At 42.3% G+C, this 18,110-nt stretch overlaps 1 protein-coding gene across 1 annotated transcript in view; it reads left to right on the top strand.

Moving 5' to 3' along the window:
- Positions 1 to 18,071, top strand: part of LOC122870094 (mucin-5AC-like) — a 19,442-nt gene extending 1,371 nt beyond the window's left edge. Inside the window, exons 2-5 of the mRNA XM_044183841.1 lie at positions 3,743 to 4,605; positions 6,246 to 6,407; positions 8,292 to 8,496; positions 9,282 to 18,071. Coding sequence (XP_044039776.1) covers positions 4,461 to 4,605; positions 6,246 to 6,407; positions 8,292 to 8,496; positions 9,282 to 11,712 — 2,943 coding nt within the window. The 5' untranslated portion in view covers positions 3,743 to 4,460 and the 3' untranslated portion in view covers positions 11,713 to 18,071. The remainder of the gene's footprint in view (positions 1 to 3,742; positions 4,606 to 6,245; positions 6,408 to 8,291; positions 8,497 to 9,281) is intronic.
- Positions 18,072 to 18,110: the final 39 nt, after the last annotated feature.

The raw sequence follows: 18,110 nt of genomic DNA, 5'->3' as shown, positions 1-18,110 counted from the left end.
AAATTTACTGCTAAGATAATATTGGGTACGCCACGAGGTCTAAACACAGCAGCAAAATAATAAATCACTATATGAATATTTTAAAGTGCTATTAGAAATGACATGTGGTACTTTAAGTAGTGCAGTATCTTCAAAACAGTACCACATATGTTCAGATTATTCAGGGATTAAAATGATAAACTGTGAACTAGTGTAGCCCTGTCCCCTGATTGTTATATTTGTGTGTGTGTGTGTGTGTGTGTGTGTGTGTTGCGTTCACTGACCATAAGCCATCATGTTTACCGTGCTGCAAAGGCGTGTGTGTGCAGCAATGCAGCATGCAGGCAGAACTTGGCCCTGTAAGAAACTCTTTACAGACCACCAACATTTCCAGCTGAACTCTGCTTTGACACTGCAGCAGTGTGTGTGTGTGTGTGTGTGTGTGTGTGTGTGTGTGTGTGTATACTCTTGTACGTCTATCCTTATGAGGACCATTTTAAAAGCTTTGGGAATGAGGACATTTCTGCAAAGTGAGGACCGGTCCTCACTTTGTGTTGGACATCTGTTTGAGGGTTAAGACTCGATTTAAGAGTTAAGGTTCAGGGTTTCCCCCAGGAAATTGGTTATTGAAGGTGGTAAGCACTGCAGGCCCCCAACCCCCACCCCATCTGATCAAAGCTATTGATTATACAAGTCAATACCAACTTCAGCTCGATGATAGGGATGCACCAATCCAACTTTTTCTCTCCCAATACCGATTCAAATACCTCAACTCAAGGTGTCTGCCGATTAGGGCTGCAATAAACTATTATTTTCATTGTCGATTAATCTACTGGTGATTGTTTTTACAATTAATCGATTAATAATTTAGTCTACAAAATTACAGAAAATAGTGAAAAAACTGCCCATCACATTCTTCTTTTGTCTGACCAAAAGTCCAAAACCCAGAGATTTTAAATTTACAATGATACACGACAAAGAAAAGCAGCAAATCCTCACATTTGAGATGCTATGAATGAATGAGAGAATTTTTGAAAAATGACTGAAACAATGAATCAGTTATCAACATAGTTGCACATCGTAGAAAAGGTTTCAGTCGTAGTCATCTGGACGCTGTTTTCAGAATCAAGACGTTTCGGCTCCCATCCGGAAGTCATTCTCAATTGTGAAAATGGTCTGAGAACTCAGACATTTACGCTACTCTGTGTTGCTTAAGCCCCGCCCTCAGGGAGGAGTCTACCTGAGTATCTGTTAATAGCTAGTTTCACCTGAAACTGACCTTCTTTTGTTTCCAAGATGGCCCAGTAATCAGTAATCAGGCCTATTGTTTTCTGGCTGCACCTCCCTCATCACTGTTAAGTACCTGATTAGCATGTGATTGGCTTGACCATGGTCTTGATTCTGAAGACAGTGTCCCAATGACTACGATTGAAACCTTTTCTACGATGGAACATTCCTGGACGAATGAGGGACTACACCGTCTTATTTTGAAGAATTTTGGGCAGAAAACCATGGATATAGTTGCACATAATTTTTCTGTCAATCTACTAATCGATTAACTGATTGTTTCCGCTGTACTGCTGATACCGGGAACCAACCCGATCCCAAAGCTCTCTTAGCTGTTTGTCTTGACTTTTCCCGTCTTGTAAAAACTCAGGAGGTTTTCTTTTTGCCTAACATGTGATATGCGGCACTGATAATTTCCTGCAAAGTGAATGTATGGAAAAAAATGAGCCAGACAAATCTTTAAGCTAATCTTGTTACCAGTGTAGTTTATAACTGAAACTATTAGTCGATTAATCCAGTTGTCAATTGACAGAGTAATGATCTGCAACTATTTGAAGATCAATTAATCATTTAACTCATTTAATAAGTGAAAATCCACTTGTTGCTGCTTCTCAAATGTAAATATTTTCTGTTTTTTATTCTAATGAAAGTTAATTGAATTTTTTTCGCTTTTAAACTGTTGGTTGCACAAAATATGTCAACATGGGCATTTGCAATTTGCTATGGGTGTTTTTCACTATTTCCTGATGCTTTATAGACCAAACAATTAATCGATTAATTGAGAAAACAATTGAAAATGTAATGTAATGAAAATAATCGTTAGTTAGTTAGTACTAATGTATTTACGAGATGATGTTCTAAAATAATCGCCTCGTCAGTTAAAGTCCAACTGAAATTTAACTGCATGATTGTTTTTCTGCATTTCTGCTACTAAATCACTTCCTGTGTTTCCTTTGCGAAAAAATCAGTAACCGAAAGGGAGAAATTTATATTTTATATTTTTTGGTTTAAATTCGACAGAATACCGTTCTGGTATCCGTCTACGTGGATGGAGCCAATCAAATCTTGTATAAAGCAGTGATGTCAGCGTTGTATCATAGGCAGAGCAGACGGTCACACTGAGCCAATCAGCAGCCTGCTACACAACACATTTCATTTCTGATATTTCCCCAAAGACCTTTTTTCTTTTAATAATAGAAAAACTATTAACAATACATTTAAAAAACCCCATTGACGTTATTTGTGACCATAATAAGGGACGACTAAATGTGATTTCATTTGGACTTTAAATGTGTGGCCGTTGCAGTGTGATATTATATTTCATAGAAATGTACATGTAATAATTTCTTCTGACGTTAGCGGAGGCTATAAAAGGCTGAGGTTAGGATTAGGATTAGGTTCACTCAAAGTGGCTATAATCGATATTTTTATAATAATAATGTGTGAAATGACAATGTGAAAGGTGTCTCTGGTAGTAACGAAGCTACAGAGAATTATCAGCTGAATCTGCAGCTCCCCTCGGCTTTACAGAGCTTTATAGTCAGCTTGTTGTTTATCTGTCTGGCTGCAACTTTACTGTTCTGGTTCACTCTCAGCACTCTCATATCGTCGTTTTCAGAGAAAAGCTCACTGTACACTACCTGCTCAGCAGCAAACAGCCAGAGAGCAGCTGGTGAACATATCGGAGCATTTAGCAGCTAAAGAGCCAGATATTTCCCTCAGGAGCTGCTGGAGACCAAACACAGAGCTGACAGAGAGAAGACCGGACTGACATTCATCAGGTGACACAAACACGACTCTTAATGAAGGATCATGTTGCTCCGTAACTGCCGGATGTGGAAATAAGCAGCTGTTTGTTCACCTGAAGCTAATATGAGTCTAAAGCAGTCTGAGTCCATCAGATTAAATCGGTATCTTCCAGAGTCTTTTTAGTACTTTCATGTTTTCACAGACAGGGTTTCCTTGCTCAGCTGTGGCGGAGGGAAAGTAATAAGAATTTTGGTACTAAGTCAGACTACTGAAGCCTCATATTAACTACAGCTGCACTTTAGGATGAGGACTGTGGATTTTGTCCCCCATCACTTACACTGAAATTGCTCTAGAAAGGGATCTCTTTGCTGCCAGTATGGACAGTATGAATGATTAGCCCGACCAACAGTGTTTTCAATGTACATATGGGCATGAGAGTATCCTTTTAAGACAAAACCCATCCTTTAAGGTTAGGGGCCAGGGAATGCATTATGTCAGTGATGGTCCTCAAAAGTATAGAAGTACAAACGTGTGTGTGTGACATGGAGAGAGAGGGAGCATTGTGTCGGCTTGTGGTTTGAGCTGGTGCAGTGAAGAATATCAAATAGGCCAGTAGTAGTGGACATTTCAGCTGTGTGTGTGTCTGACGTACTGTCGTGCTGTTTATCAATAAACTATTGTCTTTTTTCTCTCTCTCTCTCTCTCTCTCTCTCTCTTTTCACTTCAGGACCTCCCATTGGCTGTCATCCTGTCTCGCTCCACCAGCTGGTACACTGCTACAGCTGCAGTACTCGTAGTATTTAGTTGCAGTAGTCAGTATTCTGACCTGTGTTTGCTAGCAGAGGTGCAGTGAAACATCAGAGTGGTTTTAATCAGAGAGGCTGCAGGTGACCTCTGAAGCAGCAGGGATAACAGCTCTGTTAACCTTCGTATAGCAGCTTTGAAGACACTTTGAATTGTGTATTAATGCATTTTGGTGTTTACGGACCTGGAATGACAACCGTAGCTCATTAGCGTGGGTGTTTCAGGGGTTTCTAGGGGCGCAATGCTTCAAATTCGTGGCCCCTGAATCGTACACCCCTGCACGCAATCTTGCTAGGTGATGAGCTCAGTAGTTCGTTGTGAGAAAAACGACATTGAAACTGCCAGGCTAGCAGCTGCTTCACTGTGAAATCCTTTCAGCTGCAGCACAGACAAAACAAGTATTTCGCCTACTTTGAAAATGTAGATTAGCTTAATTTTGAAGCTACCTGCAGTTAGCAGCTAGCACAGCAACCAAACACACACCTTCTTAAAATTCAGTTAGAAAATAAATTACCTAAAAAATGTAGTTGGACTCAGACAAGGGTCACGTGTTTGACAGCTAACGACTTGTTAGCTGCTAGTGTCTAGCGGTGAGCAGGTAGCGGTGGCGTGGGTCTAGGCCCGACCAGAGCAGGGGTGCGATGGAGTACCACTCCGGTGGCAGCCTGCCCCTGCTGGGGAGACCGCGGTACTGCCCCGGGGCCAACGCTAACGGAGGATACCTGTGTGAGACGGGACACTGCTGCGGAGAGACCGGCTGCTGCACCTACTACTACGAACTCTGGTGTAAGTTGGTTGTACTGTCCTGTGGGCTGGTAGTACTGTAGTACAACGGTTTCCTGGTAGTGTGGTTAACAAGAGTTCATTTGGGACTCTTGTTGGGTATATGTGATACTATTTAATGCAACAGGAAGCATCATTTTGTCTTTCTTTTATTCTGGTGCTTCATCTTGTCATTTTCACTATTATTAGATCCTTCATTAGTAGTTAGTAGCAACAGTAGAAGTAATAGCAGCATCAGTTGATGTTATAATAGCACTATGAGGTTCTGTAGTAGTTGTGAAGCACTGAAGCACTTTTCAACTGAAATACCAAAAATGCTTCTCAGGAGCAGGTTGTCGTAAGTTCAGCCTTAGCTTAGTTATAATGTAAGCACTACACGCCACTAAATTAAAACTGGGTGCATCACACAAGGTTACTTAGCGTGCTCGCAGGGTGGTGCATTAAATCAGTGATTAATTAAGGTGGTGCAAGGTGGTCATGCATTGCAAAGCTGTATCGCACGGATGCTACTGCGATAATTTCATTCATCGCACAGACCAATTTTTTTTGTAGCACGTGCGACATATATGTCACACTGCAGCTCTGAGTGTTGGGCAATGTTGGCCAGGTGTACTAACAGGTCCCACTTTACACCCATTTTGACAATTTTACATTGGCTCAACATTAAATTATCAAAGTTACTACTACCTGTTACTACTACCTGTAGTGTATCACCAGTGGTTTACTGAAGCGTTGAGCAGAGTTATGCTGGGAACTACATGAGGTCACCAAACACAACATGCCAGTAAGAATGATAAAGGTGAACGTTGTCCTGCCTTAAAGGATCAGTCTGGTGTTATTTTGTATTTTTCTACTCAAACCAACAGCATGTTAGAGCGACTCTCAATCTTGTCTGACTTCCTGTCTGTGGCTCTCAGCTCCAAGCCCACTGGTTCCTACTGAAGACGTAAATCTTTAGAAACACTTCACAAATATATAGTTTATTTTAAAAAAGGCTCAGTAATTTCCTAAAACAGCTGCTCGCTGTAGTTTTTAATAAACTAACAGGAGGAAATAGTGCAATTGTTGGGGACTATTTTCAGCGGCGGATGAATCCACATGTGGTGCTGTAGTGAGTGTTTGGGGCAGCAGGACGGTGTGTGTGTGTGAGTCAGAATAAACTACAGTGTGTGTGTTCATGGTGATGAACGAACATGTCACCCAGTGCAGCAGTGCGGCTCACTGATGTGTTTTTAATAGTTTTTGGACAACAATGGAGCTCTGTGGCTCAGAGGAAGAAGATACATCAGGCTTTAGATTCACACACAATACTTGTTAGTAGAATTATTCAGTGCTGGTTTTGATCTGCACATTGTTGACAAGAATAAAAATATCACCAGACGTATCCTTTTACAGGTCAAATAAGAGAGTAAGGGAGATGTTGATCAACCACCTGAGAAGGGCCTAATCAGGCCTAATAAAGCAGTTCAGGACCCACCTGTTTAGACTTTCCTTTGTTTAGAGGCTCTAGAAAGATGCTGTGTGATTTGGAATCTGAAGGAAATTAGATGAAGACTAAAATGCCCTGGACCTACAGATGTTTCTATAGCAGTTCCAGTTTGAGTAGTGTTTTTGTCTTAATAACACTGTAATATTGTGTTCAGGGTTCTGGCTGCTGTGGACTGTCCTCATCCTGTTCAGCTGCTGCTGTGCGTACCGACACCGTCGAGCCAAACTGAGAGTTCAGCAGCAGCAGAGACAGAGAGAGATCAGCCTGCTAGCCTACCATGGAGCCAACTCCTACCCCTCCTCCATGCTGGATCTCAGTAAGACAACTGTCTGTCTGTCTGTCTGAGAGTTGCCTTTAAATTTAACTCTCAACATCAAGACAATTAAACCAATTCTTGTTTTGTTTTTGTGTATCTGTGTGTGATTGACAGCTGTCAAGTGAAGTGCCGCTTTTTTAATCTGTCACCACAACGACTGTGTGGAAATTTACAGCTCGGAGGCCAGTAGAGTTTGCCTTAAAGGGGAATTCTGCTGATTTTCATTTCATGTCCTGCAACAGTTTTACCTGTACAAGTTTTTTTACTCAGGAGGAATTTTGCTGAAGATGACTTACAACTGCATTGTTTAAATTACCATTTTTATTTTAGTTTTTCTCAACTCATTATTTGATGATTTAAAAAAAAATCTCATATTCTGCGTTCCTGAAATAGATTTTCCTTGTGGACGGATTAAAAACATCATCCACATAATACAGCCAGTTGTTCTGTTAGCCAGTGGAAGTATAGAGCTCAGCTTAAGTCTTAAAGGGGAATTCCCCTAAATATTTAAATCATCTGGGAAATTATTATAAATCATTTATTATATTTATTATATTAGATTTCATATCTTATATACAACAAAAAATTGGAGACTTTTGTCCAAAACCTTTGTCTTACCCCATTTTTATCATCTAATTTTCTGTCACCTCTCTACTTACTTCTTCTTCTTTCGGCTGCTCCCCTTAGAGGTCGCCACAGCGGATCATCTGTTTCCATCTTGCTGGTAAACCGGGCCCCGCCCAATCCGGCATGGAGATCTGATGATCCGCATATTTGATTTGGCATAGGCTTTTTTTATGCCCTTCCTGACGCAGCCTTCCCCATTTATCCGGTCTTGTGACTGGCAATTAGGAATGCACTGGCTTGTGCATCCCCAGTGACTGGGGAGCAACCCAGGGTTCAGTGTCTTGTCCAAGGACACTTCGACAGGTGGACAGGAGGAGGTGGGGATCAAACCACCAACACGTAGACGACTCGCCACCTGAGCCACAGCTGCCCCACCTCTCTACTGACTATTATCTAATAAAGGCAAAATCCCCGAAAAATACTTTAAAGCAGCTGTAATGGATATTTTTATAATAACAATGTATGAAGTGACAATGTGAAAACAATGTGACAATCACTCGTAGTAATGAACCTACAGAGAATTATCAGCTGAATCTGCAGCTCCCTTCGCCTTTACGGAGCTCTATAGTGAGTTTCAGCTCATCGTTTATCTGTCCAACCCACAACTTTACTGTTCTGGTTCACTCTCACCATAGCGTCGTTTTCAGAGAAAAAGCTGTAAAAATCCCCTGTACACTACCTGCTCAGCTTGTCTGCCAGCAAACAGCAGACAGACACAATTAAGGCTGGGGTATACTTGTACGTGTTGTCCAATCACCCCTTAAAGTGGGGATGAATGTCGGATCGTCAGTTTTGGAAAGTTACAGAAATGGTTGGACAAAGTGCCACCCCTTAGCCGACATCAGAAAGGTGTGGGCACTTCTGACAGAGTTTACTGGCTCCTTTACAGACTAGCTGTCGAACATAGTGGAGCATTTAGCAGCTAAGGAACCAGATATTTCCCTCAGGAGTTGGTAGAGACCAAAAACAGAGCTAAAATCTTCATCAGGTGGCCAGAAAGACGTCTCCAAATGAATGATCATGTTGCTCTGTAACTGCTGGATGTGTAAATAAGCAACTGTTTGCTAACAAGTTAGCCATATCAACTTAAAAGGTTGATATGGGGCAAAACATTGTGTTCACAGCTTGTTTCCCCTGCCCTCAAGTGGCCAAAAAATCTGTTATTTTAGGTTTAAAAGAATCATCCAAAAACAGGAGTTTCAAGCTAGCAGATAGCAACTACTTTGCTCTAACCTTGCTCGCCTCTTCTGTTTTTAGGTTTCCTGGCATCTCTGAAGCTGCCGTCCTATGAGGAGGTCGCGGCTCAACCCACCACCCCTCCTCCTCCCTACAGCTCCGTGTTCACCGCCCCACGTTACCCGCAGCCCCCCCGCACCGCCGACCCCCACCTGCTCACACAGCACGGCCCGCTGCTGCACCGGCCGCTCAGCGATGGTCCCTCCTCCCTCAGCTCCGACAATAGGTAACAACGCTGCTGATGGTATTGGGAGTACTGATGGTAATGTTACTACAACTACTACTGGGAACACAACGGGAAAAGAAGCAGTAGTACTTGAAATTCTGGAAAGAATGTTAGCATTTTGGGAAATACTGATAACATTACAGGGAATGCTGGTAACACTACTGGGAATACTCAAAATACACTATTTGGAATCCTGGGAATACAAGTAATACTGCTGTGAATACTGATAACCCTACTACTCGGAGTACAGGTATCAGTGATGACCTTTCTAATATCAAGTAACACTACTGATAGTGCTACTAGTGACACTGGCACTGCAATACTAATAACTGGACTGGTAAGATGAAAAGAGGTAGTGGCACTACTGAGGCTACTACTACTGCATTTTTTACTATCAAAACTACCACTACTACTGCTTCTACTTTTGATATGATTACCAATTGTACTACTGAGACTACTGGTATTGCTACAATACTATTAGTACTTCTGCTACTACTACTGGTAAGACTACTGGTAATACCAGACTACTATTATTGTCGCAACTACTGTGGCTACCATTTTTTATTACTACATAATAAGATACTACTATTAAAATAACTAATTCCTCAAATCGATGACAGCAAGCTTCTTTGAAATGAGCTGAACATTAATTACATAATTATAAATAAACATTGTTTTGGTTGTAGGATGAGATGCACTACAAACTCTGTGAACAGTAAGAAGAAATTCGTTTTCTCATGTTTTGATAAATTTAGATGAATAATAATTGTGTATGTTTTCTGTAGCTCCAGTTGTTCCTGTGACTCCTGCTGCCCCTCCTCTCCATGTAGCTCCTCCCTATCGGCACCCGTCACATATGAGACTGATACAAGCCATGCCACCACACCCAGCGAGGCTGCTCCCCTCACTCTTGATGTCACAATGGAGACCATCGCTGCCGCGGCAACCTGTTTGGAGGTAAATGAGACAAGATTTGCTTCTGAGAGGATGGTTGCCACAGTGGCCATTGACATCGGTGATGAAGATGCTGCCAGAGCACAGGAACCCATTGCCACGGACTCATCAGTTCCCAACCAGACTGTTACTGTGGCAGTTGTTACCAGGGCGGCCTCCCCTCACTCTCTGCCCTCCCCCAGTTCTGAGGTGGCTCTTTCTGTTGTAACTACATCTCCCATAAAGCAACAGCTCAACCTAGCACCCTGTACCCCAATAGTCAGCACCTGTAGCTCAAGTACACTCCCTAGTCCAAGTGTTGACACAACACTCCCCTCTATCCAAATAATAAGCATTGATGGCCCAGCTGAGGGCCCCGAAACTACCCCTCCCCCGAAAATCACCTCAATATCAGGCCCTTCTACCCCAACAACTAGCACTTCTGACAGCCCTACAGCCTCCCAAACCCTTGATACCCTCGATCTGACAAGAACCTTTGATATAGCCAATGTTCCTAGTAGCCCAACCTCAGTACCGTCCCCAGATGTTGGAAGAACTTTGGCCCTGATAACTGGCTCTGCTGGTCTCCCAATCCAGGAGCCAAATCCTAGTCTTGTGCCAATACCGGCACCTTCAAACCTTACCCAAGCTTCAATCCTAGTACCTACGAACCTTATCCAAGCTTCAATCCTAGTACCTACAGACCTTACCCAAGCTTCAGCCCCAGTGCATTCAAACATTACCCAAGCTTCAATCCTAGTACCTACAAACCTTACCCAAGCTCCAGCCCCAGTACCTTTAAACCTTACCAAAGCGTCAATCCTAGTACCTACAAACCTTACCCAAGCTCCAGCCCAAGTACCTTCAAACCTTACCCAATCTTCAATCCTGGTACCTACAAACCTTACCCAAGCTCCAGCTCCAGTACCTTCAAACCTTACCCAAGCTTCAATCCTAGTACCTACAAACCTTACCCAAGCTCCAGCCTCAGTACCTTCAAACCTTACCCAAGCTTCAGTCCCAGTACTTACAAACCTTACCCAATCTCCAGATGCAGCACCGTCACACTTTATCCAAGCTCCAGAACCAGTACCCACAAACCTTACCCTAGTGCCAAAGCCACAACCTAAAACCGACATGGTCCCAGACTGTGCACCTAACCCCATTCTGACTCCAAAACCTGCACAGTCAAATCTTACCCTAGCTACAGATCCAGCACTCACTTCACCTACATTAGTCCATTGCCAGATTCCAGAACTGTCACCTGGGTCAGGTCTAGCCCGGATTCCTCCCAGCCCAAGGTCAGGCTTGCCCCAACACCCAGGAGCTGTTACTGTTCTTGTATCGTATCTAGGTCCAGCTGCAGTATCAGCCGATTCAGGTCCTTCACTAGTCCTGTCTCAATCATCAGAGTCAGATCTTATCAGTCCATTACCATCGAATGTCCAGGCTGGTTTTAGTTCTAGTTCTGGATCTGGATCATACTCTAGTGTTGGTTCTAGGTCAGGTCCACTGTCCGCTCCTGCTCCAATGCTCACCTTCCCAACACCTGCGTCCTCCTCTTCCTCCTGCCCAGCCATAACCATAGAGTCTGAATCTTGTTTCACTCACTCTCAGTCTCCACCTGCAGCCCTCTCCCCATCCTCACCCCCATCCTCACCCCCATCCCTTCCTTCTCCTCCTTCCCTCCTCTCCCCTCCAATCCTGTCTTCTACCTCCCTCCCAGCTCCAGCTTTACTCCTGGACCCCCTCACTGCTCTGCACCAGTCCAACAAAAGTGGATCTTCCTCTGGCCACGCTTCCTCCCTCTCCCCCTCACCTCGTGCTACTCAGTCCCCTCCGAAACAGACTCTCTTCTCCCCCTGTGTGGATGTCTTTGAACCAGGACCTCCCAGCTGGGAGGACGGAGAGGAGGAGCAGGAGGAGGAGGACGATGATGATGAAGATGAGGACATGGGAGCCGATGAGAGCCAGTATAGACATCGGCGACTTACCGGTGACTCTGGGATCGAGGTGTGCAGGTGTCGGGTGGAGGAGGAGGAGGAGGAGGAGGAAGAGGATGAGGAAGAAGAGCAGGGGGAAAGGAAGGAGGATGGCAGGAGAGGAAGAGGAGGGGGGGAAAGGGATATAAAAGGAGGTGGAAACACTGATCTCCATGACAGTGTGGACTGCCCTGCTAGGGGTCAGATAACCACAGGGGAAGGACTTGTACTGTGTAACTCCACCACTACGCCAGCATCCGAGGACAGTGGCGAAGTTGTCATTGTCATGGAGACAGTGTGATTGACAGAAGTGGGTGTATCAAACCATTCGTCATCCAGACAAGGGATGAACAGGAAGTTAATGATGGCGTCCACCTGTTTTTTGAGATCATTCTGTTACCGTGGAGGTTTTGAACGCAGATGATTCTGATTGTGAATCAGTTACATCACATTAACAAATGTTGCTTGTTCAGCATCTGTTAGTCAGACCAGCATAGGTGTTGGATGTTTGATAGGAAGAAATTCAACAGGAAGCATTAGCTCTTTATGGTTTCTTCAGCTGAGTTGGAATTTGAGCCAGCCGTGGTTCGGAAGGTCTGCATGGTGAGTACTGGTGTGTTTTAATAAGAGGAGAGGCATATACTCAGATTGCTTCCAGGGTTGATAAAATTTAACAACTACCGTACTACAGAACAATTTGTAAAATGTCAAGAAAAAAATAGGACACCTGCTCCCCATTTTGATCCCAACAGACGTTTTACAGTTTACGCAAAAAATATTTGGATGTCTAAATTTTAACCAGTGATTATGAACGGAGAGCTAGCTGAAGCAGCTTGTTGTGATGTGTCTGTAGATCCATTCAGTAATGTCCTCAGTCAGAGTGAACAATCTAACAAGGTAAATGTGTTTGTGGAGGTTAAGATGACAATGTTAACTGTCTTATCTTTAGCGCAAGTCTCCAAAATACTGAGTTGGCGCTTATGAAAAGTCAGTCACCCTATAGAGTTACATTCAGTGTTTCTCACCAAAACACATACATCTTTGAGGCCTGGCAAACATGTTGAATTCACTTCCTTCCTCGTGAAACAATTGCAAGGTTATTTTAAAGGAGCACTCCACCAATTTTACACATACACACTTAATGTTTAACCCTCACATCAACTAAAAACATTGTTAAAGGTAATTAAAGGCTAATTTAATGGGTATAATGCAATATGTCCATCCACAGTATTTTTTTAACCCTCACAAGACCAGTTCTGCAATAATACAACCGTCTTGAGTGGTCCAATGACGTTAACGCTCGCGATTTGAAAACATGGGAATCTTTCCCTTTGCTACCTTCCATCCCACATGAAACATGGTCGCCAGAGTGTGTATTATTCCCCTGACAGAAATGGCATTTTCTTTCTTACGTCTGTCTGTCACCAACAAGAAAACGACTTTAAATAGTTGAACATTTAGCAGAAGACACCTCACTTGTCTTGGGTGATGACGGAGGTTTGGAAACGTGCCGGGGACAAATTGACTGTTTTGGAATTGAAGAGAGACTGATGTAGGAGGATGATTCACTCTGACTGACAGAGGGAAGACTGATTCATTCATTAGAGGAGACGTTTTAATGAAGAAGTCTGTCAGGAGAGTGGAATTAGGTGGGTAGTTTATGAAATGGGAGAGATGGTTTTTCATATTTGATGTGTTCGTGGCAACTTGATCCTGTATGGAAGGTTTTAGGGTTGGTAGATCAGTTCTTTTTTCTGTGCGTCAGCCTTTCAGCAGAGAAGCTTTTGCATAAATAGGAATAAACAATGGGCACTTTTAGACAGAAACAAAGCACCAAACAGAACAGAGACGGGAACACATCATTCCCGTCTTTTTCATCATTGTCTCTTTCTCTGAATTTGAGGTCAGATGCAACAATACATCGACTTTGTGCATCTCTCCATTCATAAACACCTGGCCCTTTTTTATTATTTAGAACCGTTAATTCTACTGATTTATAAATTGATCATTTGAGGGACTAAAATTCAAGAAAGTCAAGCTATTTCAGGGCCTTAACATGACAGTAACTTGAATCCTGAATTGGCTGTTTAGGCTGTTGTTGTAACATATTGATGTTTCATACACTGTCAGATTGATAGATGTGTCGATACTGATATTTTGTGACAGAAAGACATTAAAGTAGAGTATATTTTGTCAATGACAGAGAGTTAGTAACATTTGTGTAGTACATGCTGGTGTATTTCAAATCACCTTAGAATCTGAAATTAGTGAAGAGCAATATTTTTCATCAGCAAGAGTCTGTGTGTAGATACCACCCCAAAAAAAATACAGGACAACTGCTTCAGAAAGCGTTGATAGCAAAGCAATGCATAGGAGCATCCACTTTAGGTGACTGTCATGTTTGTGTTTTGATTGAAATATTACACGCTCCACACATAGACTGTATAAAAGAAGTGGACGTAGCCTCCAGGTTTGACAAGTGAAGCCAATGCGGAAGTGCCTTACGCCCTACATTCTTTTTAATGACCAGCAGGGGGCGACTCCACTGGTTGCAAAAAGAAGTCTGATTGTATAGAAGTCTTTGAGAAAAAGACCCTACTTCTCACAGTAAGCAGTTTCCTAATGACTTTATGGTCTCAATCGCTAGTTCCAAGTCTTCTTCAATACAGCATGATGTTCATTTCGTAAATTATGTCCCATTTAGAGTAAAATAGACGATAAAGTAGGTAGGCTTTAGGGCATAGGTACCTTATGACAAGTCACTACGACGGCGACCAGTCAATCAGGATAGAGGCATAGCAATGTGTATCCCTCCCCAGCACCACCCTCTCGTCCAAATGTGGTCACTTCTGGCCCCAAAAAAACAAGATGGCGACAGCCAAAATGCCAATCTTGAGGCTTTAAAATGGAAACCAAGGGGAGATGTCACGGTGGTTACGTCCAATTCTTTTATACAGTCTATGGCTCCACACTGGTTTGGGCAATTTCTACGCACATTTGGAAGATGAAAATCTTTCTAAAACCCTCTGGACAAACTAAAAATGTATCAGGGTCAGAAGGAAAACAAAGGTTTTTTGGACAACATCTTGGAGATGTGAGATTTTCACCCAAAAACCAGCAGTGTAATGATTGCAAGGGCTGGTGCAGTTTGTAAGAAGTTTGTAATTTCGAACACACTTCACGGAGGTATGGCATCACACATTTGTAATACTTTTTTGTTGTGTCAGTGTAGAAACATCAAGTCAAAATGAATGAAACAAAAAAAGCTGTGTCATCTATCTTTGTCCATGTCATGATAATCACCTGTTTAACAATACATTCACAGATGTTTTGTTGTACTTTTATATGAAAAGATATTTATTAATTCCATCAACTGCCTTTCCAAAATCCTGTTTCAACAAGAAATATACCACATAGTTGTAGCAGATAGAAGACTGTTGGAGTGTAAAAGTGAGACATCTCTTACATCTTTTTTGTCACATTTTCTTACACCTGCTCCCACAAAGTGCACTTGTTTTTTTACAGCTCTTAATGTAAGCTGTATTAGAAAGTTTCACAAATGTGTGTTGCTCCAAACCAGAAGTCAGAGTGTGTTGGAAAAGACACCAGAGAGTAAAGTCTGACATTTAACCAATGAGATAAAGAGTGTGCAGTGACGTCATCAGATTGTACCAGCTGACGGCTTGCTTGAACCAGAACTCTTCAAAGTGGGAATATTCACATATCGTCTTTGAAAGTAAAGACAGCTTTAGTCAATACAGTCCTTTAGGAAAGTGATGCTTTCAGGTTCCTGTGTAACTGTGGTGCAGAGAACTGGTCACCTGACGATTGTCTCAGTCACGGATATCATTAATTCAGCCTTCTCCGATGGAAAGATCTTGAGTCTGGTTGACGGATCCTTAAACCCTGTGTCCATGCTGCATTACAACGCGGACTTCACGTACTTCGCTACTCATTTGTTGCAAAGGATGATGGCTAAAACTTTGCTGACAGAGGTATACAGATGCCCATGAAGGACAAAGCTATGTTGGACCTCATTATGACAAAAGCAATGTCCTGCCATGGAAAGGACATGACTTGACTACAGTGGCAGCAACAGAATGGACAGTTTCTATGTCAAACTCTCATTGACAGCTGAATATTTTCTGGACTGCCAGAAGTCTTGGTAGTCAGTTTGGAAACCAATGTGCACAAGATTGGATTCATACATGGATGGTTAATGATATGATCTTTTGTTTTTTAAACCTTTGTGGCTAAATTCATCGATATATGAATCTGGTTTTGAGCAGATGTAGACTTCGCAGAACTCAAGCAGATTCTCTGATGGGGTCTTTGATTAGTCTCGGACTGAGGTCAGAAACGACACCTTGTTTGATTAAATTGAATCCAGGCCAAATTTGCGCCTGTGGACTGAGGCTTAAGAGCTCGTGGAGGCTGAAGGACCTCCTTGAGAAAGCTAAAGGGCGATACCGAGCCGTTGATGTTGTGGTTGATGGTGTTTTCTGTTTACCTGAACTAATAAGGTTATATATCTCCATGGCTACAGAGTGCCATTTCTACTTGACAACTGTTCCTACTTAGCATTAGATAGAGCTGTTCTCGCTCTGTGTGCGTGTGGACTTTCGACAAGAGTGACTGGAGAAATGTTGTCTAAAATCTGTCTGTAGCTCAGGTTCCCAAAGGCTTTGCAGCTCTGAGATCAGCCTTGTAAAGGGAAACACAGTTGGTGATGGTGTGACATCTGCCATTTCATTGAGGATTTTATCCAAATTTCCTCACAATTCCAGAAGAGTGTTGACATTGTTTGGAAGGGTGTAAACAGACTGAATGGTGGGCATCTTGGTGTTGTTTTGGTGGAAATAATTTCCACCTTCAATAATTTTTAAAGTAAAACCAGATTGATGAAGACACTTGTGAACAGAGAAAGAACCATTTCCAACATTGTTAGTTTCCACGTTGCTCAATGGCTACAGCAAAGCACCAGCAATACCAGGATTCGGGCTTCAATTCCTGAAGTTCCTGACACTCAAGATGTCAACACTCCTGGTGCTGTGAGGCATTTAGGGGTAAAGTATTCAACCAAATGACAGCTTTGACGATCTCCCTGTACTGATGTTAGGGCTGGCCTAACTTTTGGAAACCTCATCTTTATCTTTTTGTTGAGAAATCCGTTGAGTTCAACAAGGACTAGTTTTTCATCAAATGTCGGTGGACGAAAACATTAAAACATAGTCCTCTCTGATAGAAGAGTTTCACACTGACTGAATTCACATTGACAGGTCAGATTTGGTTTTAACAAACGAATTGACTCCAGTATGATTGTTTAAAAGCTATAATTGACTGCTTTTAATTTTTAAACTTTGGATAAGTCCTCCCATTACTTTTAAAAATAAAGGTTAAGCAAGCTGCAAAAAAAAGCTAAAAAAATACACCAACTGAACCAGACTGGAACAGACCCGGTCCAAATGGGTCCCATCAGTCGCCACGCCAAAATCAGATTAATAATCGCCTCGACAGTCCTAATGTATATCCCCACCTTAAGTCTGTGGTAACTAAGACATATAAAGGAATAGATCATCCCCAAATTAATATTATTTTCCTGTCTACTCAGCTTGATACCTGCTTCCCGTTGATAAACTGTTTTACTGTGAAGCAGCTGCAGGAAATGCTGATTTAGTCACCAAGGTCAGTAACTGACTATTCATTGCAATAAAAATTGGTCTAAGTCTAGATTTGGACATTTTTCCACAATTTGATTATCAGAACAGTTTTACAAATTGCTGGGGACAGATGGAAGAAAAAAGATATAGTCACAAGGGACCTGGGTAGATAAAGAGGGGAAGGTATCAGGTACTCATTGCAAGCAACACTTTTCATGTCATGTGGAAATACGTCACGGTTGCTAATGGTGCATCACGGTGCAGGTGTCCAGGTTAAAAATGGAAATCCATCATGAGATCCTGCTCCAGGAGTTGTTTAAAGAGACTTGATAGATTTTTTGTAGCAGTAGTTTGAGTAGCTATGGGGTGAATTTATCATTTTGATGGTCATCGTGTATATGCGAGGCGAAGTTCTTCACCTGAAGCTTAAAGAACATACGTTTTTTTGAGATTCCCTAGGATAGCGGTAACGCCCGGCTGCTTTAGATATGGCACATTAGTCTACTATGGGTAGCCAATCCTCATTCAGAGTCCTAATCAGAATGCAGCGCTGACCCTGAAATGTGAACTCAGTCAAAGTTTTAGACAACTCTGGCCTCATTAAATGTTTACCATTTTGGCTCTTTGATCAACTTTCACTTGTTCCATGAAGAGATTGGAAGCAGCTTCACCTGTGGTGTTTGGCAAAGTTATTTAATTTACGAAAACGTCAGTATGTTCCTTCTATTGTAGGAGCCCCTCCCTCAGTCTAAAGAACGTTTTTTATCTTGTTATCTCTTCTCTCCTTTCTGTTTGCATGAGGTTTCTGTCGGAGGAGTCGAAGGAAGCAGAGAAGAGATTAGTCTTTAAAATCCCTTAATATTATGATGATAACAATGCTAATTATTAGTATTACTAAATTAATAGTGAGTGTGTATGTGTGGATGTATGTGTGTGATCTAACTAAACCAGCCTGTTCTAAAAATGTGTGAAGATATACTGAATAAAACTGTCAAATCTACCACGTCTGTGTCCGTTCATACAGCAGAACCACATTCAT

Source organism: Siniperca chuatsi, linkage group LG22, assembly GCF_020085105.1.
Source record: "Siniperca chuatsi isolate FFG_IHB_CAS linkage group LG22, ASM2008510v1, whole genome shotgun sequence".
Classification (NCBI taxonomy): domain Eukaryota; kingdom Metazoa; phylum Chordata; class Actinopteri; order Centrarchiformes; family Sinipercidae; genus Siniperca; species Siniperca chuatsi.
Note: the sequence above shows the minus strand (reverse complement) of the source record. Positions and strands in the feature narration are given on the sequence as shown.